This window comes from Antennarius striatus, chromosome 18 (genome assembly GCF_040054535.1).
Source record: "Antennarius striatus isolate MH-2024 chromosome 18, ASM4005453v1, whole genome shotgun sequence".
NCBI classification, from domain to species: Eukaryota; Metazoa; Chordata; class Actinopteri; order Lophiiformes; family Antennariidae; genus Antennarius; species Antennarius striatus.
In genome coordinates, this window is record NC_090793.1 from 12820001 (window position 1) to 12846545 (window position 26545).

General features: G+C 38.0%; 1 protein-coding gene across 1 annotated transcript in view; it reads left to right on the plus strand.

Annotated features, from left to right (window-relative positions):
- Nucleotides 1-26545, plus strand: part of b4galt2 (UDP-Gal:betaGlcNAc beta 1,4- galactosyltransferase, polypeptide 2) — a 121260-nt gene that overhangs the window by 24780 nt on the left and 69935 nt on the right. The window contains exon 2 of the mRNA XM_068341055.1: nt 25386-25504. Within this exon, the coding sequence (XP_068197156.1) occupies nt 25386-25504 (119 nt within the window). The remainder of the gene's footprint in view (nt 1-25385; nt 25505-26545) is intronic.

The following is a 26545-nucleotide window of genomic DNA, read 5'->3' on the forward strand; positions in this document are numbered from 1 at the left end:
AAACATTGCCGTAAATATGTGAAATATTACATATTGTCACTGCCGTAACGATTATGTCACGACCGTAACGCTCCAAATTGTTACGGTTGGGACATTTTCAGACAATTTGTAGCGTAACTCCAACAAGTAATTTCTAGAAACAGATATTTGAACAGTTTTACACACCACAAAACATAATATTTTGATTTGAGTCCTTCAAGGTGTACTGATAATTTGTGTATGGTTGTGACACCTATTAATATAACATACTGATTTTTCAGACTTTGGAACACATTTACTTAAAAATGATGACAGATAATGACTCACCATGCAGCCATAAGGGACAGGGATGCTGTGTAACTTCCTGGCCAAAAATTCTGATGTGTAGCTAAAACCAGACTCCACCCACGTGATAAAACAACTTGTGTTACTTGTATTTTTTGATGTTTTGAAATGTTTTGAAATGTTAAAAAAATGAAAAGTGAATCTAAATATTTTACATTCTTTTTAAAATAAACCAAACATATATTTTGAAATATGCCATTAGAAAAAAAAGAAAAAAAAATTAAAGTATTATTTTCATGGATTAAAATTTAGGGGATGGAGATTGGGACAACTACTTCCCAAAAGAAAGGACCTAGGAAGGTAGCGTAAATGATGATTTTGTATGTATTTAGTTTAATTACTATTTAGTTAAAGTATTGTGTTTAACTAGGTCACAACATAATCTTTGTAAATATTAAAAGTCTGAATTCTTAATTGTTTTCTAAAATAGTTTTTTATTGTGGGACAGCAATTTGCACGGATTCTCTCTCTCTCTCCTACACACATACACACACACACACACACACACACACACACACACACACACACACACACACGAGTTACGTCCATCTTTGCTGGCAAAAGAAACAGTTGCCGACATTATGCCTTTGTTATTGTGAAGAGTCATAATTCTCTCCGGTCCAAAATGGGCATGTGTTATGTTGGGGTATTTGCTAAAAAGAATTATGCTGACAGGCTTTTCAGATCTGCCTTGATGCCAAGACTTAGAATAGAGTTTAGTTTCACTTTCCTTTACATTAATGTGTTTCATCCTTCACATAAGTGAGAATGAAATGGCCCCACTCTTTGAAATTCCCTTCATTTTATTTATTGCTTAATTTTATATGCTTAGCTACACTGTATTTTTTGCCAGTAATGTTTCTGTGAATTTCACATATGGCCAGATCTATATTTCATGCGGTGTAGGTAGGTAACAGAAGCTTAAGTTGCAATTCTTCACCTCGTCCTACGTTTGGCGTTGTGTTTTATAGCTCTGTCTATTGACAGACAGGCTTAGCAAGTTTGGCTTCACACATAAGACTTGACAAATATGTTATATTTCATACTCTTTTTATTCTTAGCATTCTACTTTTCACACATGGGATGTGTTAAACTTCTATGAAATCATTTAAATGACACCATTTTTTTTAACATACTTTTCATTTAAAAATTACTGTACAGTAAAGTTTTGTAAAAGGCTTAAGTCCACAGGAGGGATGACATCAAATTTGGTAAATTTCAATAGGTTTTTCTGACTATTGAACAGATCTAGAATGGTACGTGACCTTGGCACCTGTATTTAGGTCACCACTTTGAACAGTGGAATACTGTATTCATACTTTTACTCTCTCGCTCTCCCTCTTTCACATCTGACACAAACACTCAATTGCACAAACAGAATGCTGAACAAATGCAAAGTATGCATACCCAATCACATGTATTGGGTACATGCCACGAGGGAAAAAAACCTCCCTGGAAACGTTCCCTGGAACAATTGTATAGCTGCAGCAAGTAGTAAGGGCTGACAAGAAACAGAACGCAGTGTGAAATATATTTTGATAAGTCCTCCAGATCTATGACTTCTTCTTTTTAGTCCTTGTCATGTTCTGTTGTTGATGTAGAGTGGGATTCTGGTGAATTTTACATGTTGTATATCATCACTAAACAGTAAAGAATAAAAACATTATAATGACTATATTAATGCTGTTGGTCCTAATTAATGTGCGTAGTGTTTCATCATATTGTTTCATCCACTGATGATCTGAGGTACTTGCCTCCAACTGCCATCAATCCACAGTGCACCAAACCCCTTTGAACCCTCTTGTAGGTGGTGGGCCCACTGGAAGACAAACCTGTGGCTCCTTTTTGGGCTGGGCCCTACCCGACTGCACTGGAAAAGGCCATCAGGTGCTTTCTAACAGACTCTTGATGTCATTTGGGTCTCCCGAGGGAGGGCTTCTCCGTCTAGGTTGAGACAGATAAGATGGTGTGACTATGTCTCTCATCTGGCCTGACAACACCTTGGTATCCTTCCTGAAGAACTAGTGGAAGTGGCTGTGGAGAGTTCTGTTCCCTGGACTTCTCTGATAATATTGTTTCCCCCACGACCCGGTTGAGCAGATTTACAAGTTGGTGTCCTAAGTGATTTGTTCCTCTATTACAGTGAAACCATGCAGTTTAGATAAAGTTACCAACCCTTGACATGTATAGATAGATAGATAGATAGATAGAGTAATTTCTGTTTTATGTAAGATGACTGACCTCTCTGTTTTCTATAAAACAGAAATGTTCTATACATGTGGGTGAATGGTGTGAGAGATTATTTACACATCTCACCATGCAATAACTGGAAGAAAAGATTACCAATTATGTTGTAATTAAAATGAATTGAATGGATGGTATTTATGCCAAAAGTTTTGGTTGGGACTTGTACACACAGGGCCAAAACTGTCTAGTTTGGAAATTATCCTGTTTTCTTCTGCCCCAATTAGGCAGAGAATTTGGATCAGCCTCACAACATTTGGACTGGGACTCCACCATCTGTGTGTTCAGTGCTGTTGTTCCTGAGCCATGACTCTTCTGTCATAAGCTCTTTTCTGCTGTGCTTCATAGACCAGTGTTTTGGTGTAGGATAGATAGATAGATAGATAGATAGATAGATAGATAGATAGATAGATAGATAGATAGATAGATAGATAGATAGATAGATAGATAGATAGATAGATAGATCCTTGTAGTGTAGTTTACAGGGATTTTTACAGATTTTCTTCTGAGAATGTATCTGATTTTTTAAGTTTTTGTTCCACAATGTGTCAGATTTAGTTTTATTTGGTTTCAATCAGAATCAGGAGAGATGACTGACTGAAATAAAGATAACTGCATCCCACTTCAAAGCGGTGATGTCTTGTAATTGACAGTGTTCGTGTGTTCATCTGTCCATTATTATGTCCACCAAATATCTTCGCAACCGTTGCAGGTAGAAAGATGAAACAAAAAGCACATTTCTCAGGCGGCAAAGGGGATGAGATGATGATCTTGACCTTGAGAAAACTACTGTAGTTCAAAATCAAATTTAAACTTTTGTACACTCAGGAACCAGATAAGATAGACATACGAGGGAGAAGGCCAATGTAAGACCATAGATCAAAGCTAGTGCTGTGATCTGCCTATGCACTAGCTTGACCATAGCTAGTGCTAGCTAATACAGGTCAAAGCAATTGCACTTGTCAGGTACTACTTTCAGAGTACCTTGACCTACCCTGGAAATAGGTCAGGGTAAGTCGCGGGATGTTGCAGTCTCTAACTGCCTTGGTTCTTGTTGTTTATTACAACTGGTGATATGTGATGATTGCTCTGTCAAGAAGTCTTTCTCCCTTTGACTCTTCAGCTACAGTAGATTGGGATTGAAGGGCATCTGCCCTGAGCAGCAGCAAAATAAATCTCCACGTGGAGCCCAAACGCTGGTGATAGTTGTGACTGATGATCCCGCTGAGACTGATGAGGCTATGAAATGATAAAGTCAGCAAAACCTTTAGAATTGTGTTGCTGCACTATTAGATAAATGTGACCAACTAATAAGAACATCTGCTATTTTGTTGACAGCAGGGATTATATGTCTGAGCAGACACATAGACAGTGTCTCTGCTCACTTTTCTTGTTATGAAATGTATTGAATGTAATTGTACAGTTGTGAAACGGAAATAAAGTATTTTAATTTACTTAAAGGATTAATATATAAACTACTCGACTGCTTCCAATAAGGAATTGTATTCCTGAAAAATCTTTTCCAAAACTTCATTAAATCCAATTTTTCAATACTGCCAGCTATGTCCTGTTGTACAGTTACACTCGATATGCACATTAATTAGTTATTCAGAGGAAAGTATAACCAACTTTATTGATTAAAGTTTTCAAATAAAATAATGAAAGCTTGTTGTTTCAGCCTTTGAATCATGACACTAAGATAATTATCTCTGTCATGTTTGACACCATATGGAATACATGAAGCCTTTTATGAATGAGCAAATAAGAAATCCGGGCTTGCGCTAGCCAATCGCCAATACGACATAGGCGAAGTAAATTCCATAGTGGCTACAAGGTTTTTAGCCTTTGTAGCCACAGTGGCGTTCTTTATTTTAGGAAAAAAAGGCTAAAACTTACAACTTTTTTGGACTCACAAAAATCCCCAAGCGATAACATAAGGAAACAAACTTTTTCTCTCGCTCTTAACAACGCTCGTCGGCGCCACACGCTACGCCGCTGGCTTGGTCACAGAATGTGGCTTTTTGTGGCTTACTTAATTCTTTTACATTGAGCCACAGTGGCTTAGTCATATCACCTCTCAGTGCAAACCCAGGAAATTGAAAAAAATATTAAATAACAGTCTGTAGTAGCTTAAAAATTTGAAGATATCTAAGTAATGATTGCTGGTGCCACCATGAAGGAAAGAACTTAGACTCCACTTAGCTTGTAGAGAACAAATACATGTCTGGTCACACAAGCACAAGGATGCATTCTGGCTGTCTGTTTCATGCGGTTCTGCTGACTGACTGATAATGAAATGTTTCAGCAAAGGTATAGCCTGTGCTTATAAGACATGGCTATAATCAGTTCAAGGTTTAAATAGTCTTTGAAAAAATGATATTTGTTATTTTATAAGGAGATTGTTCTCCACATTTCAAAGATACCTTTAATGTACACATGAACCTATTTGGGATGAGCAGCTGTAGACCAGAAGATTATGACTATCTCATCTATAAAAAATGGATGGCTGGTTGGGATGGATGGATGGATGGATGGATGGATGGATGGATAAACCTATTTGTGCTTCGAATCACATGTTTTAGTTGAAGCTGCATGTTTAAAAACTGAGTTTGGTTAATGTTCCATGTAAACAAACAAGAGTTCAATTTAAAATGATCTTGTTGTACTGAATAGCCTGAGTAGTCATTAGTTATAGGGTTGACATCTATGTAACTTCCAGCATTAGGTGCTTCACTAGAATTTTTTTTTTTAAAATTTTATATACTCCCCCTAGGGGAAATTAGTGGCACACTCTAGTGTTAGTAATCTACATGCATATATATATACTAGTGTACAGGACCTGAACAAACAAGCACACACAAGGGACATGTAAGCATGGAATGGGAGGTACAGTGGCGGGCAGCTTGTGCCTGGTGCATCCAAATGAGCAACTTGTAAGGGGGGGGTGGCGCCTTGCTCAGGGGCACCTCGACAGAGCTCTGGAGGTGAGCTGACACCTCCTACTGTCAGCTGACACTTTGGGTGTTTTTTGGGCGGGAGCGGGAGTCAAACCGTCAATCTTGGAACATTGGATAAACCGCTCTACTGCACACTCTACCACTGAGCCACCGCCGCCCCGGATTGAAGGAGAGAATGAGGTTAGGGCAGGAAATTAATCAAAACAAATATAAAATTGGAAGAGTAACAGAAGATCACCAGCAAGCTATCAGGCCACAACAAAATTAGTATTGATTAATCTGTTAAGGAGAAAACATCGGACTAAAGCACAAAGGAGGAAAAAAATGTGAATATAGATGTCTGATCCATTTTTCTTGACTAAACTTAATTTATAGTCTCATTGCACTTTTGTGTCCTGTTCTATTGTTATCTTGGTCCTGGTAGGATGTCCTCTTTATCGTCTGCTGCTGTAATGCTGTTCTTATGCATAATTGTTTCCATTTCTTCTGAAATGGAGTTGTGTAACCTTAATAAAAGGTTGATCAATTACACAGAAACAGGTTTTTGTGTATTCAATTTTCTAATTGCTACCATTGAGGGACATTCATGGTTCCCATTAGCATTCTGCTGTGACACCTATTCCTAATCTCACAACCTGATGTTATATTACCAAGTGAACAGAGCTCAGATGGAGCAAATGCTTAATAAAATATGATTGAGGTTTCAGAAACTGGAGCTAATTGTTTTTTCTGTACTTTTAATGGTTATAGCTGCTCAAATTAAAGGATACTCCCAGGTTGTTCTGCATTTGTATTCATTTGTATTAATTTCAAAGAGTGGCACTGGAGTATGGATATTTTTGTGTTTGCGACCCTGCTATTGTCTATAAATTTATTTGCCGTTTTTGCTTTTTTTGAAGTTATATTCCAACACATGACAGCATGTGCACACTACTGAGAAAGAGGGCATGGTGTGGTTTCTCAGTCACGGAAGGCTGGGAACAAAAATTGCCCTTCTATATGTAATAATCCTGATACTGTATTGTAAAAATGAAAGACGTCCACCGAAATCTGGTCATCGCAGGTCTGAGAGAAAGACACTTAAGCAGCAGGGCAATTCAATACATTTTGGACTGAAGGAGCATATCAAATATGAACAGAGACTGCATCATGAATGCAATCCTTGTCAGACAGATTTTTGCTGTGATAAAATGGTGAGTTCTGCCAGCTCCATTGGCAGAAAACTAGTCGTTGAAATGCAGCTCTGACAAGTTTAATTTAACCACCAACAAAAAAGATCCTAAACTGTGAAGTTAAGAAACCTTGAAAAATCATTGTAAGGAGTTACAAGGATTATTGTGGCTCTTCTGCTAAGGCTTCAGCCTAAAATGATAGAGCCCAAGTATATCCAGAGGAGAGTGGAACTCTTACCCCTAACATTTTTGAGTGTAAACAGATCACATTAAGTCATTCATCACGTGTTTCAAATTGAATTTCTTTTCTGATTCAAAACTTAATTAAAAATTGTAGTTGTGAATCTGAATGATGCAAGTACCAGAGACAGCTTTATAAATGCATTAGGAGGATTTCATGATCTCTTATTTCCCTCATTTACTTGTATTATTAATTTAAACAGTGTCAGAGGGATTAAGGGTGTTTTTCTAAAGAAACACTATTTAAATGGTGCTGATAAGTATTAAATTTTATTTTGCTTCATGCAACACTTCAGACATATTCCTTAAAAAAAATGAAACAATCTCCTCCCTTTCCCACTTTACCTCGTGTCTCCACTCAATCTTATTGAAAGAGAGGAGATGCAAGAAAAAGATGCAAGTCAGGGAAACATGAGTTCATTTTAAGAGACTGAGCAGGGTGCAGAGACAAAGGAGACCCCAGGGACCGCAGAGTCTTCAGAGACCTGGGCTGGAGAACAGGTCAACAGGACTCCTGGCTTGGAGACATGGGATTAGTCAACTCAACAGAAAACAGCCTAAAACAAGCAAAGCTGGAAATGTAGAAAAAACTTTCAAGATCTAAAAATGTGTTAATAAGGAGTGAAATAAATTGCTATCTGGAACAGAAAGAATGAGTGGGATCATTGTCAATATATCCAGCATTTCACAAGATGAACTTTGGTCCAACGCAACCTGTGGGGCCTGCAAGGCGAACAAGCGAATAGAGAAGATGAGAGGATTGCATCTCGTCTACTAGACGAGATGCAATAGGTTACAGGATATCTCACACACACACACGCACACGCACACATGCACACACGCACACACGCACACAAACACACACACGCACACACACACACGCACTCGCACACGTACACACACACACACACACAGGCACATACACACAAGCACACACACATGGGCACACACACATACACACGGACACAAACACTGCAATGCAACCTGAACACATATGTAGGTTAGGGTTGGTGTTATATGCAGAAATGCAGAAATCTTGTATGTGTGTCATTAAGCATTTCCTATGTACATTTTTTTTTTGTTGCTGTATATATATAAATATATGCTAATAAATAAAATGTTCTTCAACAAACACTGTAAACATGTAAACACATTGATACACATACAGGGTTTGTGCACAACATACGACAGCATGATATATTCTAGCAGCAAAATGTGTCAGGCTGGCATTTGAGTATCGGCCTCATAACACCTGCGTCAGCAATCGTCTTGCAATACATCACGTTGAAATTTCCCTCCTTGCTCATATTGCTTTCATGCAGCTCTTTGACATTCTTCATACATCAAAAGAAACTTTTTTTGTACTGTATCAATCCCCCTGCTGCCCAGTTCTCTGAAAATATATTGCAATACAAAATCACCCTCTATGTTTGGAGTTGGCCTATTCTTTTAACTCACAAGAAGGCTTCTGACTGTTGTTTAATTACTTCCCTTGAAATTTGGCACTGTGAGATTTTCATTTCTTCCAAAATTTCTGCATTCAATTTTGTATGTATCCTATTTAGTCAAAGTCTGCCGTGGCAGACACTGCATTATGAGACCTTGAAATGCTGTTTTGCTCTACTGAGAAAAGAGGAAAGTACAAGAAACAATATAAAAAATTAATCATAATCATGAGTGGAAGAAGGCAAAATAAGAGGAGTAAACAAACCCTCACACTGTGTATCTGAATTCCGGTTTTGTGCAAACAAGAGAGAGGCCTGAGACCTGCAGGCTTAGTTGTTGATGATGGTAACAACTATAGCTTGCAGCCCAGGAGGACACAGATTGGTTTTGTCATTGGATCTTATAGGGCTTTCCATGCCTCCTCTCCTCTACTCCTCAATATTTTATTTCTTTCTCCTCTAATCCACCCTTCATGCTGCCATCCATCTTTCTTCTCATAGCTGCAGAACAATGGTGGTAAATATTTTAGATGCACCTTCCAAATATAGTCATACTTGCTTGATATTGTGCAGGTCAATTTTTTCATAGATCATTTAAGACCACGTGAAACAAAAGCTTTATTTAAAAAAAGGTACCTAGTTTTCAGCCTCTCACAAAGAAGGAAAGCAGAAGAACAAGTTACGATCCCCTCCGTTTTATGCCCACTTTAACATCAGGCCTTGTCAACAAATAGAAAAGGTTAGGTAAAGTCGAACAAATTTGATGACTAAAATTACAGCGTGTATTGTTAAAGTTGTCCCTCATGTTAGTAAATCCGCAGATAATTATTAAATTTCTCATCAGGTCTTGTCACCACTAGAGTTGTATTGTTTCCATCATTAGTCTCTGATCCTAAACAGCCGTTTTCTCAAGTTGTTGAATCAAACCAGTTCTGCAGAATTAGTGTTAAATGTATGTGTTATTTTACAGACCGTGAGGTGATCAAACAAATTAGTTTCTTCTTAAACCAAATATTCATGTTTGAGCAAAACTGGAAAAGGTTGAGCTGATGAAATGAGTTTATCATAAATTTATATTCACCTATGATGCCACCTATGAATCTGTGGACTATGGAGACTACCGTCGGTGCCATGATTTGACTAGACATTGGAGCTGTGAGGATATACCGAATGGATCGCACTGAGAAACAATGGACACCCTGTTGTACCCAGTTAGCCCGGAAGCATACTCTGCTTTATTATCTATTGCATTCTAAATGGAACTATAATTTATAAACTGCATCATGCTGTACTGAAGAAGACCTTAAACTATTACTGATACCATAAACTCATCAGGAATCTGTTTACCAAGGTAATAAATCAAGTGAAAATTAGAGTAATGTTCTCATAAGCTTGCACACAATCTGACGCCTTTTTCAAAGTCAGTGGTAGTTCCTCCTGCTAGTTGTCAAAATAATGCACGTTTAAAACATTTCACATGCACATGCTAATTCTGATGTCATGCATGAATGTCTGAACCTATGAAAAATAGGAAAAACTTGCACAGTTGTGCTATATTCAGTCACCATTCTTGATAGGTTCATGGGATGAGTGATAATATGGCAGGGTGGCTTTCTCGGGATTGTGCAGGACAGAAGAGAGACAATAAAGACAGATGAGAGGAGGCAAAAGATCAGATCACAGCAAGAGATCCTTTCCTTCTCTCTCTCGGTCTCTATCTCTATTTCTCTCTCTCTCTATGTCTTAATGGCTAGAGATGAAAGGAAGGATGTTGAACACAAAGACAGGACAGCTGCTGATAGAAAGGACGAAGACTTGGCTCTTCCACCATCCTCCTCATCAGTCCTTTCCCATCTCTACTTATCTCTCCACCCCGTCTTCCCTCTTCCTCCCTGTCTGCTCACGTGCTTTAGGTTTTCCTCTCTGCCACACTTGCCTTCTTTTCCTCAGTTCATTTTCTCCCAATTTTTCTCAGATTTCCATTTATCGTCTTTTCTCCTCCTGTTCTACCTCCTACACCGTAACTCATGTCCTTTCTGCTCCTGTTCTACCTCCTACACCTTAACTCATGTTGTTTAAATCGGACCCATGACAATAGCATCCTAGATGGAGTTGATTACAAGGAGTTTTCAGACCCAACAGGACAAACCTGCACGTACATCAGTTAAATCAACTCCCATTAGAGCCACAGCCAATGTTAAACTTATTTCTTTAAATGTAATGCAGCCTGTTATAACTCTCCTGCAATAACTCCTAGCTTCAATTAGTTTTTACTGCTTTTTGTTATGACACTTTTAATAAACTTATTAATAATAATTTTGTGGGCTGTGTTGTTAAAATGTTTTGTATCCTGAGAGTTTCAACAGATTATTAAAGAAGACATTACATAACAGAAGGGAAGCACTTGGGAATGACTAAAATCAGTGGTGTTCATCTCCTGGGCACTATAATTCTACATTAATTTTCAATAATATCTGTCCAACAGTTATTTCAATATTACAGTTTAGACAAAACTGGTATATTGATGATCAACTGACTGAATGATCAAACAACTAGAATCCAGCATTAATGTACTTAAAGCCAAGTCCCCATGGAGACCAAAAATGTGGTGTTTCCAAACCTTTAAGCCAGTAATGCAGTTCCATATATCATTGCAGGGGTCAGAAGTACTCAAATGTAATTATATTGCAGAATGGATTGTGTGGGCGTTTAATCAGTCATGAAAGTATGAAATGTGGCCAACATGAAATGATTCTATGTGAAGACAGCTTGCAATCATACAGGCAAAATAGTAATTAGTCCGTTGTAGATCTAATCTGTTGATGATCATATGATGGACCATGATTATTTCACATTTAATTGGGTTGTTTTTAATGGAATTGAAAACTTAACTTTGGGACATGTTGTTGTTAATGTGGCCTTGTTCATTTGGTGTTTGTTTACTGCAATAAGTTTTCTTTAACTAATCCTGATATATTTTCATCTTCATATTTATTTGTTCTGCTGAATAATTGATCATTTGGACAAGGACTTACATAGAGGTGATGGTTATTGGTTTATTTCTGTTGAACAACTTTCTCCATGTTCATATGTTTGGTTTCCTGTTTGTGAAATTCAATTGGCTGCAGAGTGAAAGGAGTCACAGATTGCTTTTCTCTTTTCCTTTGTATATTTGTGTATATCAGCATCAATAGCATATAATATACGATGTGTGAACAACATATCCCAATATCGTCGTAGTGTACACTGCCATCTTTCATTGACCCAGTCTGACTCAAGTGGGAGTAGAGCTCACTTTTTGCATGGATTTGTTTGTGCTAACTTGTTTGTGTGGATGCATTTGTTTGCATGAACGTGTTTGTGTATTTATGCTGTATTGGTTTTTGTATGCAGGTCTGGCTTCGCTGAGGCAATTTTCGATCTCTTGGCCAGAAAAAAAAAAAATCCTCATTTAATGTCAATATGACAGTGGAATAAATGCAAAAAAAAGACTACAAATGTGCTGTTGGCTCAAATGCAAACAGCTTTTACGACCAGCTTTTGAGTACTAACCTAAGGCTTGGCTTTAAACAAAAAATCATTAATTACAGGTACACTGCAGCAGAATAAGAGAAACCTGTTAATATATTTTATTTTTCCTCTTGACTGCGGACCATGTTTTATATTAAACGTTAGGTTTAGAAATGAAGAGAGACATTTTTCTTCACACTTCAGGGGGTTTTCAGTCACTGCCAGTACGTCGGTTGTCTTCTGTCGAAACAGCAGCTCTTTCTCTAAGTAAATTACATTTTCTGTCATGAGTGGTTTGGAACAATTAAATTACTTAATTACTAAACTGTTTCTTATTTCTGCAGACACCATTTTTTTTCTAACATGCAGATTTGGCTTTCTCATAAAATATTTAGCATATGCAGTGGCTTGTATATACTCTTCATCTCTCATTCATACTCTCTCATCTCTTCATTCCGTCCGTCCATCCATTCAATATCTTTACAAACATTGCAGATAGAAAGATGAAAGAAAAAGCACATTACTCGGGCGGCAAATTCCAAATTTCAAGGTCAAATTCCAACTTTTATACTCATTGCGGATTTTTGGAAGGCAGTCACGTGATACCGTACGCACATTCTATTGGCTGACGGCATCTGGAAGTGCGTTATGTTCTGTGAGTCTCGGACTTTCGTGAGACACTAAAGTGCTTTAAACAGTCAATAAGATTGTAGGAAAAGGTAATACAGATAGAAGGTGGTTTAATAACAGTATGAGGAGGGTTCATAAACGCTGAATTCCCGTAAATAATAAGGTAAATAGTTTGTCGCTCTATGACAAAATTCGTTAATCTCGTGTGGTACCTGGAACACATTAACCGCGAGGAACGAGGGCGCACTGTATACCTTTTTAATTACACACCTCTGAAACCTGATGAGATATGATCACAAAACAAAAAATAACATTTTCAGGAAGCCAGAGCCACAAAAATGTCTAGGTCAAGGCAAGTTGTTGAATTCAGGGGTGTCGCGGGATGTTGCAGTCTTTGACTGTCTCGTTGAACTACATGACTTAGGGTATGAGGTCATGTGTGGTCGAGAAACAGAGTAGCTGTAGCTAAACATATAGACTGTATTTCACTCTGATAAGTCTTATTCCATTTGACACCCAATGCATTGACAACTAGGTGCAACATCATTAACACACAAGCTTATTTTGTATTTGTAGAGGTCAGTTTAATCGTTTCCTTCAAAATGGTTCCCGTCAATGCATAACACTTGCACCTGTGTGTGTGTGTGTGTGTGTGTGTGTGTGTGTGTGTGTGTGTGTGTGTGTGTGTGTGTGTGTTTGATATTTGCATCCACACACCGTTCCATGTATTTGGATAAATTGTCTGGTGATGGACAAAAGAAAGAAATTCCGGTAGCAAATGGGGAGATTAAAATGGACATCAAGATGGATGTGAATAGAGGGACACTGATAAACTCTTGTGATACTTATAATGTCAAATGGGTTTATGTCTTTGCGTTGGCTTGAGTGTGTCGGTGGATAGATGTCCACATACACATGTGCATTCAGGAAATGTCAACGTAGAGGCTTTTGACATGTCAAATGTCAGATTTAGTTGATCTACAACTAAATCTGTCCAAACTTTTTGGAAGGTGGGCCAGCTTTGATAATGTGAACGTGTCTGAGGGCCAACAGTCTCTGATGACAGTATTTAAAACAATTAAAGACGCCCATAAATATTCTGTCATTTAATATTTTTATTTATATACAACAAACAACGATGTTACCAAAAAAAATTCAGATGAACACATCAGGACACATAGAGTACTCTGTAAAGTACGACTCTGTGATAATAGATGTATTGCTCTAATAACAAAACAACAGATAAACCACTGACACTAATGTGAAGAGTGAAACTGAGCTCTGGATCTCAGTACTTATGGCAGGTTTCATAGGACAGCAGTGGTAGACATGTGCTAAATGTTCTTGTTCAAGTTCACAACAGAACAGTAGAAAAGTCTGCACACAGAAATATAGACCCAAAATAGCTTATTATTTTGCATATGTGCGCATCTCTGGAAACTCCTGGTTAAAAGATATGAGAAAGCTACAGGTTCTGCCACGTCACTCGCTGTCACACTGAAGGTCGATCATCTCTGTCAGGTGAAGTGGAGTCTCATTAGAATCGATGGTGAAAGGAGAGGAGAGTAACAACACGTCATTTTCGATAGCAGCAAAATTCCTAAAACGGTAATCGAACTCACCAATGAGGGACGCAATGTCCATTGCATACTGCTTCATTTGCCCACCTGTATCAGCAATCATGATGGAAATGCATGGCACAGGGCTCTGTTAGTTTCTATGGAAAAGTTATAGCTTTGTCCCAAAAGCCATGATGTGGGCAGCTAGTTGGCTCACTGCTGCATCTTTTCCTTGAAGGCTGACATTCAGTGCGTTCAGATGCTTCGTTAAGTCAGCTAAAGAAGGTCTTGCATTTGTTGTCCGTTTTCAGAGAAGAACTGTCCAATTTCCAAATTAAGAAAAAAATTTGCTACAACATGGTTCTCCTGTGGAACCGCCTCATATTGTTGTGATAGATTACATCTCCATATTCAGCTTAGAGTGTTAACATGTTAACATGTACAAGTATTAACAGTATTAACAAGGAAACACTGTCATGGCAAATCAGGCAGACAGTTACCTTATTTTAGCTTTCAGTATGAAAAAATATTGTAATTTCTACCTTTCCTGGAAGCTGCAGCTTCATTGTCAACTTTCCAGTTGACAAAACTTCATTCAGGCAGCTTAGTATGGGCTGAAACATCTGCAGAGCTCTGTGGAGTGACAGCCCCTCCCAAGCAAGAGTACCACCTTCAGCATGGGCTGTGATTGGTCCATTATTCAGTCTTCTTCTTCTTTGAAGGTGTATGCCAGTTGCACAACGCTTCCTCTGAGTTGAGTAAAGGAACTACATGCTCTGTTTGTTTAGTGTCTGGCTGGCCAAGTATAACACATTTTTAGACATAAAGCACGGGCTATATAAAATCCGACCACAGAACACGATTGGCCTGCAGACTGGACTTTGAACGCGCCTGATCTAGATGCATGTGCTTGTCATGAATTTCTCTCTGATTCTTTGAGTGTTATGTTTTATTCTTCTCCAGTTGTTCTAAACTTCTCCTTCTAGGTTAAATAAAGATGATACAGTCCTTTGTCCATCTTTGTTTTTGTTGTGTGTGGTAGTAACTTTTTCATTTTGGTTGAGCATATCACAACAGTTTTTTTTTTTCCATTTGCACTTACGATCAGTGATGCTAACTGTTTAAGGTAGTGGCAGTGGCTCAGTGGTAGAGCGGATGGTAGAGCGGGTCGTCCAATATTCCAAGATCGGCGGTCCGATTCCCTCTCCCGCCCAAAAAGACACCCGGAGTGTGAGCTGACAGTGGGAGGTGTCAGGTCACCTCTGGAGCACTGCCGAGGCACCCTTGAGCAAGGCGCGTCCTCCTTGCAAGTTGCTTATTTGGGCGCACCACATAGGAGCTGCCCGCCACTCTACCTCCCACTGCATGCGTACAGTCCCCCTGTGTGTGTTTGTGTGTTCAGGGCCTGTACACACATATGTATGTGCATGATTCATTTAATTCAACTAACTAGAGTGTGCCACTAATTTCCCTTCAGGGATTAAAATCAATATATCTTTTTTTTTTTTAAGTACCTGTAGTAAGAAAACAAAAACAAACATAGAGAACAGCAACTTGAAAGTTTACTTTGTTTTATGGCCTGCAGCGATTCTGGCTAATTTTAGCAATATTTATCATAAAGTGAGCCAAAAAAATCAGAATAAAAAAATCAATTGAAAAGAATAACAACTGATAAGAACTGACAATGGATTGTTTACATTAAAGGATTTTACATGTTGAAGACAGGACTGCTGCAGCATTATTGCATCTCATCAATCTGGATACAGTCAGCCAGTTGGACGATGGGGGATGTGATGTTTGTTGCCAAATTGTGTGTGGGACCCACAACTGGGAAATTTAGAAATCAGCGCGTAGCACTTAGCTGCTAACTCAAAAAACAATAGAACTTTGGTCTGTCCTGATGTTCTGTGCAGATTATTCAAGGACACATTATAGACACACCAATGGTTTCCAAACATATGACGCCATCAGTTTGTTCAATGCAAAAAAAGGAGAGTGAAGGGTGCTGGAAGCAGCACTATTGTACAGTTTGAGTAAAACAAACGTCAGGTGAGCTCAGTGGTGGTCCACATGAACACTTCACTATTCTAAGTTTCTGCTCCACACGATAATACACTGTATTCCTATATATCATTTCCCTCCTGAAATGTGACACACTCTTCTGGGTTATTTCTGTCTTTCATTGTGACCTTGGAGTCATCACATGTTTGGCTGCGGGGTACCGATTCTCTGGAGAGCAACGTTTGTATGTGTATTTGTGCATCAGCATACGTGCCATGTACCACATCAGTATGCCAGCTGGACAGCAGTAGTGAGACCTGTGGCAGTATTGCCAACTAGCACAAGCTCACACACAGAAGCACAAACACAGACACAGGCTGGCATCCTAGTGTTCTCCTCTCTGCCAGTCATGCAGATTTGATATCACGTAATAGAGAGAACAGTTCAAGTCATGCCAGAAACAGCCTCAAGGGAAATATACACAAGTTTGCATAGCTGTCACAGCCAGCATGAAACACAGCTTGGCTGTGGCTGCTGTCCCTAGATTACTTGGAAAAGGTTAATTCCAAATTAATAGAATGATGATCATCAAGAATTGTTTTTCAGAGACAATTCAACAACAATTGATGTGATTAAAAGCCATTATCATTTTTTTTCTTTCCCTGTGATTAACAGCAACATACTGACTGCCCCACTTTTCTTTGGCGCTGCCAAAGTCTTCAACAGACAAAAATCTACAGTATCCCATGCGGATAATTTGCAAGATTATCATAAGATTTAAAGTCGTCCCTCCACCCCACCATCTGCCATTTGCTTTTCATTCCAGTTGTGAGCAATTTATCAGTTTCCTTAATTTACAACGGTATTGTTCATCATGCACTGGATTTTATTTTTTCTCATTTTAAAATCACCATGGCGTCACAGTTGCTCATATTTAGTTATGAATTATCAAACCAAATGGAATTAACTGAAATGAATCAATGTTTTGTTTTTTTTCACAGATTAAGCATATCATCCAGTTTGATGAAAATTATCATTAATTATGATGACATACTATTGGATAACTCCCCTCTAGTTTGCAATCAGACTTCGAACTTGGGCTGGCATCACCAGCTATACAAGCTGACAAGTCAGGAGTTTATTATAGCACAAAAAGTCAATCATATTCACTTCATATTCACTTTCATGACTACAGTTAATGTAGAGTCAACCTGTTCTGCATGTGTTTGGTGATGGTAGGAATCTGGATAACCAGACACAGGGAGAACATCCATCATAGACATAAAATGTCAGATATTAGCTTACATTTCAATTTCTTTTTATATTTTTGTGGATGACAGATTTTGGTGCAGAGAAAACAGTGTGAAACAACACCTTCCTTCTGCTGTCGTTTTGTTTCCATGGTGTTTGGCTCACGGCCTCACAGTAACTGTCAAGATTCTTTGTCTTAGGTGTTTCTTTCTTCTCTTCTTCTGCTTGTGTTTATTTGTCTTATTAGGATTGTCCGTATATCTTTGGAATAGTACTTACTCCCCTTTTTTGTTTTCTTGCCCTCATTTATTTTTTGTCCTTGTTTCCATTCTCTCTCACGTCCTGCTTCTTGTGCCAAGTTACTGTTGTGTTACATGAATTCTCCATCTGTTTCATGCCCCCCACTTCCGACCTCTTCCGTTTCTAAACAATAACATTTCGGTGAGCATGTTGTGCTCATGGATTTAAGCCAATAAGTGCTCCTTCCTTTTCTTGTCTGGCTACTTCAAGGATTTTTTCCCCCAGAATAAAAACACATTTCTTGATGAATGAGAATTGTTATTCATTCTATTGATGGATGCTAATATTACCGGAACCTGGGAGCAAAGCCCTGTTTTCTATAAAGAGAATTTAGAAGGTTATTTTTGCATCATTCATTAAATTTTCTTCCACTGACCTTCAGGATAGGGACAGAATGGTCATTTTCAAACTTTGTATATACTCCTGGAGCATCCAGAGGTGTCTCTAGAGAGGGATGGGTGAACCTCATTTCAGTTGGACATGCCTTGAAACCTCGTACGGGAGGCTCTAATTTCATACTTGTGCATACAATATCCAGTATGGATGTGATGTATTGTAATTGTCTTTCTGATACTGTTTTTCTATGCGGATGCAAAGAACGATTAGCTGCCTGTCATGACACTAGTTGTGCCCACTTTAAACTCAGAATCAGCCATGAAACCTATGCATGATAATGTTGATTTATTTCATGGCCAACCTTATTACAGAGAATTTTATTTATTTATTTATTTATTTATTTATTTTATTTTGTGGAGCTCTAAAAAATAGATAAGAGTGATGTAAATCAGTGTTTGTGCAAGGGAAAAAAAAACTTCAAAAGTGTATGTTTCTGCAAAGATAACAGCTCATGCTGCAGAATTTTATGTTTCCACAGATTTTTTTCTTGCTGAATGTACCTTGGGATTTGGTGGTTGACTTCTCTCCTCCTGTCTTTGTTTTCTCCACAGAGAGGTCACATTTTCATTCCACTTTGTTGTTCTGTTTGTCAGCAGAATTTTGAAAACCAAAAACCAACAAAAAAAAGTACTACTGGTTCCATTTACAGGAAACTCTGTAAAATGGTGAAGTATCAAGGATGAACCTGCTTCTCAGCAGATTTAAAGGGCAAACAAATTATTTTCATTCCAATGTTTGGATGTACTTTGGTCCATCTTCCCAGCTCACGATCGCAGGGGTGAGCTGGCATGTTAGAAATTACTGACCAGAGGGAGCCTTGTTAGTGACAGTCAAGCAGCTAAGAAGACAGTTATGACTAAAGAGCAAATAAACGTAGCCACATCAACATGGGAATGTGCTGGAAGGATTAGCTCAATTGCAACAGGGTAAAAATACAAAAATCTAGAACTCTTCTATTGGTCATACAGTATGGCATTGGAGCTTGCATATTATTGATGAAGGTATGGATACTCTCACTGTCCTTGTTTTCTAACACAGCAGCTTCTTTATAAGTTTTGGAATGAGTCCATGCAATCCAAACCTCTTTAAAAAAAACTGACTACTCAGACCTAATCCTCACATCTTGAATCTGGATTTTTTTTTTCATTGAAACATACTTTGTTTATGCCAAAGAGTCCGTACTTCCATAAAGCCTTTGGTTTCTCCTCATGTCACTGCAAAATGTATTAATTTGGTTATATTTTAGTCACAGTGGTTGCTAAAGGACTGCAGAACAGAGACCCTTTTAATCCAAGGCCACACTAGTTTCATATCATCCTCTTTGTATGAATCATGTCTCCTTTCCAACCTGTGAATTTCCTTCTCAAGCAACATGGCTCCTGATTAGAAAGCTTCCAGTTCACAGATGTCACATCGTTCACTTCAGCATTTTGTGCTGCGAATATGCAACTGTCAGAACTGTGAATCCATCTCAGCGCTTACCGGGTGTTGTGCAATAATAACCACCCACATAAATGGACGACTCAATGTTTTGGTTGTTGAGATTTGAAGATACTGATCCTCTGGTCTTGCAAATTCACAGTTACACACTGACACAGACACACACACACACACACACACACACACACACACACACGGACAGATCAAAAATGAGTAAGATGAGGATGACAGCAAAAGGACAGAAAGGGAAGCAAATAAAGAAGGTGGAAAAAGGCATCATCAGTTACTTGACATTCCTTCCTTCCTTTGTTCATATCTTCTTCTCTTCATCTGTGTCCACCTTTTGATTTTTATTCCTTTTTCTTCTCATCTCTGGAAAAAACTACCAATTACTTGCCAATCATGATAGAGGCACTTGTGAATGATTGAAACAGAGAGGGAGAGGGGTGGGAATGAGTAGACTAATAAGATCCAGCGAGGCTCTTCACGGTATCGTGTCAGTGGGAGACAGAAAGAGGGAATGGCTGCTCCCTCTCTCTTTTTTATTTTCCTTCACTTTACCTCTTCTAATCTATGTGTTTTCCCAATTATTTATATTCCCACTCAATTATAAACTGTCCCTGAAATATGACCCCAGTGTTGCTTTAGATGTCACTTAAGTAATGTGAAGGCTTAACAATTCTTTGATTAACAACTATCCTTTTGTGTCATTTGCGTGGTCAGATGGCCTTGACAACTATGTTATGTTGTGATGGAAAAATAGATTATTAATTTACTTCTTTGCCATCACAATTTCATAATCTTTTTTTTTTTCTTGAAAATCCTGACTGGTTTTATTTTCTCATGTTAATGTAGCATTCAAAGTTGCATGGTGGTGCAGAGTGGAAGCGTTACCGCGCTGGTGTCTCACAGCAGGAAGGTTCCATGTTAAAATCTTTTCTGTGCGGAGTATTTGAATTTGTATGTTCTCCTCCTATTTTCTCCCTGTGTCCGTGTGGGCTGTCTCATGATTCTCCATCTTCCACCAATTCAACCCGGAACTTTCTTGCTGTGAGACAACAGCCGACTTCTGTAGCATATTTAGCCATAATAAGAAACTGAAGAAATATTCCTCTTTTTTGCCAAAGCTCAATGCCTATTTACTCAGAGTCCTCTCCAAAATCAGCAGTTTCCTCACGTTGATCAGACCTGGCTTTTTTTGCTATGGGACTACCAGTACTATTATCTGTGTGTTACGTAATATGTTGTTACACTTTGCTCAATGTTTGGTTGTTTTACCAAAGTGGCCAAGTTACTGCTGTTGACCTCAGGTAGTGTCAACTAAGCTGTCTATACATCTGTCTGTATTTACATCTGCAATAGTTAATTTCCCTGACGGAACCTCCTTAAGGGATCAATAAAATTATACTCTACTAAATGTTGTAAAATACAATAAATAAAAATAATAATTTCTGAACTCATAAGTATTTATTGAGTATTTACATTGGCAGTTGTTAAATGAATCAAGAAAATATAAATAAATAAAATGTAATTGCAAAACTAGTAATTGATTGACCAGCTGGTCAACCACATAGTATATTTTAACACAGAAAAAGTGGTATCAACATTTGGTTATTGAGATCAGGATTAATAATTTCGAAAAAATTGGTGCTGAGGTTCTCCCACTTCATACAAAAAAACTACCCTTTGCAAAAAAAAAAAAATTAGCACTACAAACAATACCTGCTGGGATGTGAGAGCATGATTGCGATTTGTTATGCTGCAAAAACAGATGTTATATTACTGTAAGAACACCACATCAGCAAGCTCATGACATTAAACTTTTTATACTTCTTATACCTTATTATATCTTATTTGGCTCTCGATGTTAGATTGGTAAGATTATTATGTAAGATGCAGAAATGGAAATCTTTCAGTATTCATGTGTGCAATGGATTCATGATGATATAAGCTTAGCTTAGCAACTTTAAGTAGGGGAAACAACTAAGTAGCACAGAAGAGATATTGACCAAAAATATCTGAAAGTGTCAGAGTCTTGCCACACCCCTTGGTTGCTCCTGAAATTTCAGGTGACCTAATATTTAAATGATATTTTAAAACGCTGCAGGTTGGTCATTTAATTTTTTGCAAGAAAGCAAGGACTAACCATTCTCATAAAATAAAACCTGTCAGAGCTCTTCAGAGTACTGAAGGTTTCCACCACTGTAAACACTAATCCATGAAAGAACATTTTGCCATTTCAGAGTTCCGCTCCCAAAGTTTGAAGAATCAAGTGATTTTGTTTCAGACTTGGGCCATGTTAGGTCTTTTGTGTTGCTGTATGCTTGTTTGTACAGGAGCTCCTTCATAATCTCAGCTTTTCACCCTCAAGTTTGGCAGTTCTAACAAAAAATTCCAGAAAACCCAGTGTTTATTGCGCAGTGACAAGGAAACGCTCAGATATTGCTGGAGCCTTGTTTGCTATAATGCAACAAAACTACTGCTGCTGCTGGCATTGCTATGTACTGGATTTAAGATGTATATACTAGATGAGAAACAATGCTAAAAAGAAAAAAAAAATCACTATATAGATCTCTAAAATGTGATATTTGTTAAATTTATACTAGCGGGAACCTGTGGAAATGCCATGATAAAACAACAATATCAGACTTCATACCAAACATATGAAAAGAATAAATAGCTTCCTTGTTCTATGAATGTCATTATTTACTATAATGCCATTCATTATAGTAAATAATGAATGGCATTAATAAATTTATTTATTTATTTGATAAATAATGACAAGACATCTTTCGTTGATAGGCTTTAACCCACTGAATGTTTAGCATACTTTTTGTATAGCCAACCTTTCTTTTTCTTGGCAATTTTCCTTTTGTGCTTGGCATTCATTGGCCCTGGCTAAGTAGTATTTCTCTTTTTGTGACACACTGCTTTCCTGTGTCGTTCCTTCTTTTTGGACTTTCTGCTCAAAAACACAAACATTACTGGAACAGTTATGACACTCTAAAATTATGTTAACTGGGAAGTCCATGTATAGTTATGTATTTCTTCTCCTGACATAACAGATACCTTACGCCATATTGTTCACTTGATTCCTTCTGGCAGATGCGCTGTGATTAGTTGGATGCCGTGATTGGTTGGGTGCTTGATTGACAGGTAGTGGGTGGAGTTGGTGACAGCGTGAGACTTTCAAGTGAGTTTATTCAAATATGTAGGTGGGGATAGTGGACAAACAGTTTATTTGGCATTTTGCTTTACAGATGATGGTGATGCACCATATACCTGACACTCAAATGTAATTGCATAGGATAATTCACATTTTAAACAAATAAACACAATGTGGTAGCAAAAAATATTGTTATCCAGAGTTCAAGATGAAAACTAATTTTGAGTTTTCACAAATGATCTCAAAGAAAAAAGTATTGTTGCAGAAAAGTCAACTCTTGTTGACAGCATCTCGCTGAAAAAAGATCATTGTGGTTTTATGAGACTTTTTTACTGACACACATGACATGATGCACAATAGATACAGTAACAGAGCCAAATAGAACCCAAACACGCAATGTGGTAATCTGCAGCATATAATTGAATTTAGCATTTATTTTGGTAAAACTTGCTAAAACAGGCCTTTACCAATGAAAGTTAATGTAATGACGATGTGAGGAAGTTAGAATGTCTGTAACAACGTCCCACATATGGCATTTCTTTGTAGCTAAAAAGCTAAAAAGTTATATCTAGAAAATCAATCAGCCATCAACACATGATTCTAAATGCTAAAAGGTTTCTATAGATTATGTGGTTTTGTTTAATGTAGCATGAGGCAGGAACAAGTACAGAAACATCATAGTTGCATCGCCTTGGTGTGTTCTATGACCTTGGTGCAGTTGAACAGCTGAATCTCAGAGCAATGCAGAATGTAATGCACGTATTTTTCACATTCGCAGGCGTCACTTTTTTCTTTCATAGGTCAGAATTCAGATGCAAATTGCTGCTGTGGGCTTGTATGTAAATAAACTATTGAATAGTTGTTCATGGCCTTTGTGGAGGTCTGATTTTCAAATCTGTTGTTAGCTAACTAACTAGCCTCCTAACACAATGACAACAGAGACATAAGAATGGCTGAAAGTAGGGAAGATGGATATTGACGTGTTGAAGTGGTTGGGAAAAAAGACCCACAGGGACTATTTGCATTCTGCTCTTGTTCTATGACTTAAAGAGATGTATTATGAACATGTAACCATGTTGTTATCAATCGTGCTTTCCCCCTGTGCAGTATTTACTGGAGGAGACCTATCAACACAAAGCTCATGCATCCATGCAAACAGGACTATTAAGTCATACCTGTACTGTATTGTATCATAATTTTGCTCTTAGCCATCCCATTACAGTAATATGCTGTTCTTGAACTTCTTTATGTCAACACATTTCTTAAAAACTTCAAACCAGCTACGCATTTAATGCGTCATCCTCAGCGTTCTTCATAAACAGCACCCGAAGCCTCTTCACAGTGAGTGGTGGTCGATTGGGAAAATACTGAAGGGTTTCAGCTTCCTCTTGTCTTTTATCGTCCACTTCAGTAACTTTATACGCAGCGCCATTTCAGGCCTTTTCCTGAATTAAATGACTGTCATGCACTTTTTCTACACTTAAAAGTGATGGAAGGTCTTTAAATATTTAATTCAAAGGTAATGTGTAAGTCCTGAAGCCTGCAGACATTGTTGAGCATCAATTTTTTTAAACTGCTTCAACCCAACCTTTAATGCAAAGCACTATTTCATTTGTCTAAATAAACACTTGGTTCTGCAGGTTTTTGCTTAGAGTAAATTTTTCCGTTTGCTGGAGATTATGTCCTACTTGAAATTATTTTATGTACAGTATGTAGCAGAGAATCAGAGTGGAATAAATGAATTTAAAATTTCATTTCATTTTGATGAAACCAGTAAGACTGGCCTGTATGAATATTTTCTAACAATAAAAACATTCTGTGTGTTTAAACAGAAAACCCAAAAATTACCAATTTTTCACAACAGTATGTATGAGTATGTCACAACAAAACGCAGGGAAGCAAAATCCAGTGGCTGAGCTAATGGCGCTTGGTGGGATTCCTTCTAACTAGATGCATGCTGTTCGCTCTCCCCACCACCTGATGCTGTTCACTCAGTTTGCTTAAAACCCAACTGATTTAAAGGTCTTACACCAGGATGTCTTTTCCTTAAAAATGCAGTGCTCTATAAATTTATGAGTTATTTTACTGGCATTGACAGGGAAGAAAAGCATGTGCTACTGAGTGGCATAAACTCACTGAAAAAGTTCACAAGTCTGGTTCATTGAATTACGGATTATGCTTGCAGGCCTTGGTTTGGAGCCCTAACAGCAGAGTTTGCTCATATATTTTAATGATCCTGGCTCCTTGAATGAGGGCTTGTGTTTACTATCTGGGCCAGAGATTTAAAGCCAACTGTTCTTGTGAATTAGTCTGAACCCACAATCTCATGCACACAAATACACACATCAAGACAGCATTGGATCCATCAGTACTCAAAGGAATGACATAGATTTGTGGTGAAATAACACATGGTATGACTTCCTCAATAAGCAGCGTAATTATCTTTCATGTTGTGTTTGCACTGACTGACTTCTTCTAGGAATATAGGGTTTCCAAAGCCTGTTCATCTTATTAAATATTGCTTTATGCATATCATATCCCTTGAAGCCATTGCTCCTTCAAAAAGTTCCTTTGATTCGCGTGCAGTGTTGCTTGGATGCAAAAAGCTTTCTCCCTCTCTGTCCTTCACTCCTGATACTTCCCTTCTTGTTCTCTGTTGTGATTCTTTCTTCCTGTTGTCCGTTTTTTTCTTTTATCCTCATCTGTCCTCTGTGTCTCACCTACTCTTCCTTCCCTCCTTTTTTCCTCAGTGGGGCGTTTGTTGATCGAATTCAGCTCCCAGATGACGATGGAACGGGTGCAGAAAGAAAACCCAAACGTGACGGAGGGAGGCCGCTACACACCTCCTGACTGTCGGCCTAGATGGAAGGTATATAACGATTCACACATTTTTATAAAAGAAAGCCTTTGAAACTTTTTTTCAGCCGCTACTATTCATTATATGATATTAGTTCAATTGTGTATAAATATGAAATTGAAGAGTTGCATAAATCATCACTACATTTTTGTTGGGATTCTCAGTCATCCAGGTCGTGTAGATTAAAGTTACTTGGACTTTGAAAAACTTTTCTTCTCTCATCAAGAAGACTTTTCCAGTTAACTTTATTCAACTCAGAGAATCATTATGAGATCATGAATTAGAATTCAACTGTTAAATTCCTTAATATAAAGCACTCGTTTATAATGTTGACTTAATACCTTTATGCTTTTTCTATAGAATGGCTCATTTTGATTTAAACTTCTCATGTATTATTTCTATTTTCAGCTGTATGCCCCTCTCAGAATTATGTTGTACAAATGTGGTGCTGCTATGCTGTGCATTAAGTTACTGTTGCTACTGGCACAGCAACAAGTGGACAAAAGTATTTTTTCATGTGTTGTAAATGCTGTTTAGAAAGTAAAGCATCTTCCGTGCAGAACACCAGTGGAAAAAAGATTGGTTTCAAATTTTTCTCCTCTACATACCTAAGCACCATGCTGACATTTAGGGGTCCTCCAACAAAAGAAACAATAAGACTATAACAAGTGAATGAGAATTGCTTTATTACACAGAAACCACTTTCAATTTGTTTCCAGGAACTTAAACAGTATATTGCAGGTCAACCTTGAGGTGTTTGGAGCACAGACAACCACTCACTTAAAGAGATACGGGATGGGCTCAAATCTGTCTCAGAGCCACTGAGGGCGTCTTCACTGAGCTGCTTCAGTGTCAGTAGATGAGAGCCAACATTTGTACACTTGGACATTACCCCGGGAAGTTTTCTATTGAAATGTTTTCATGGGGCATTAAACTAAGGTCATTTAAATGTAGTAACTTACACCAACTCTGGAGATCTGAAAGAGAAAGACTGTTGTCATGTAGCGTCCTTTGACTCATTATTGCATTGTTTGTCAATGCTTACTTAGATGG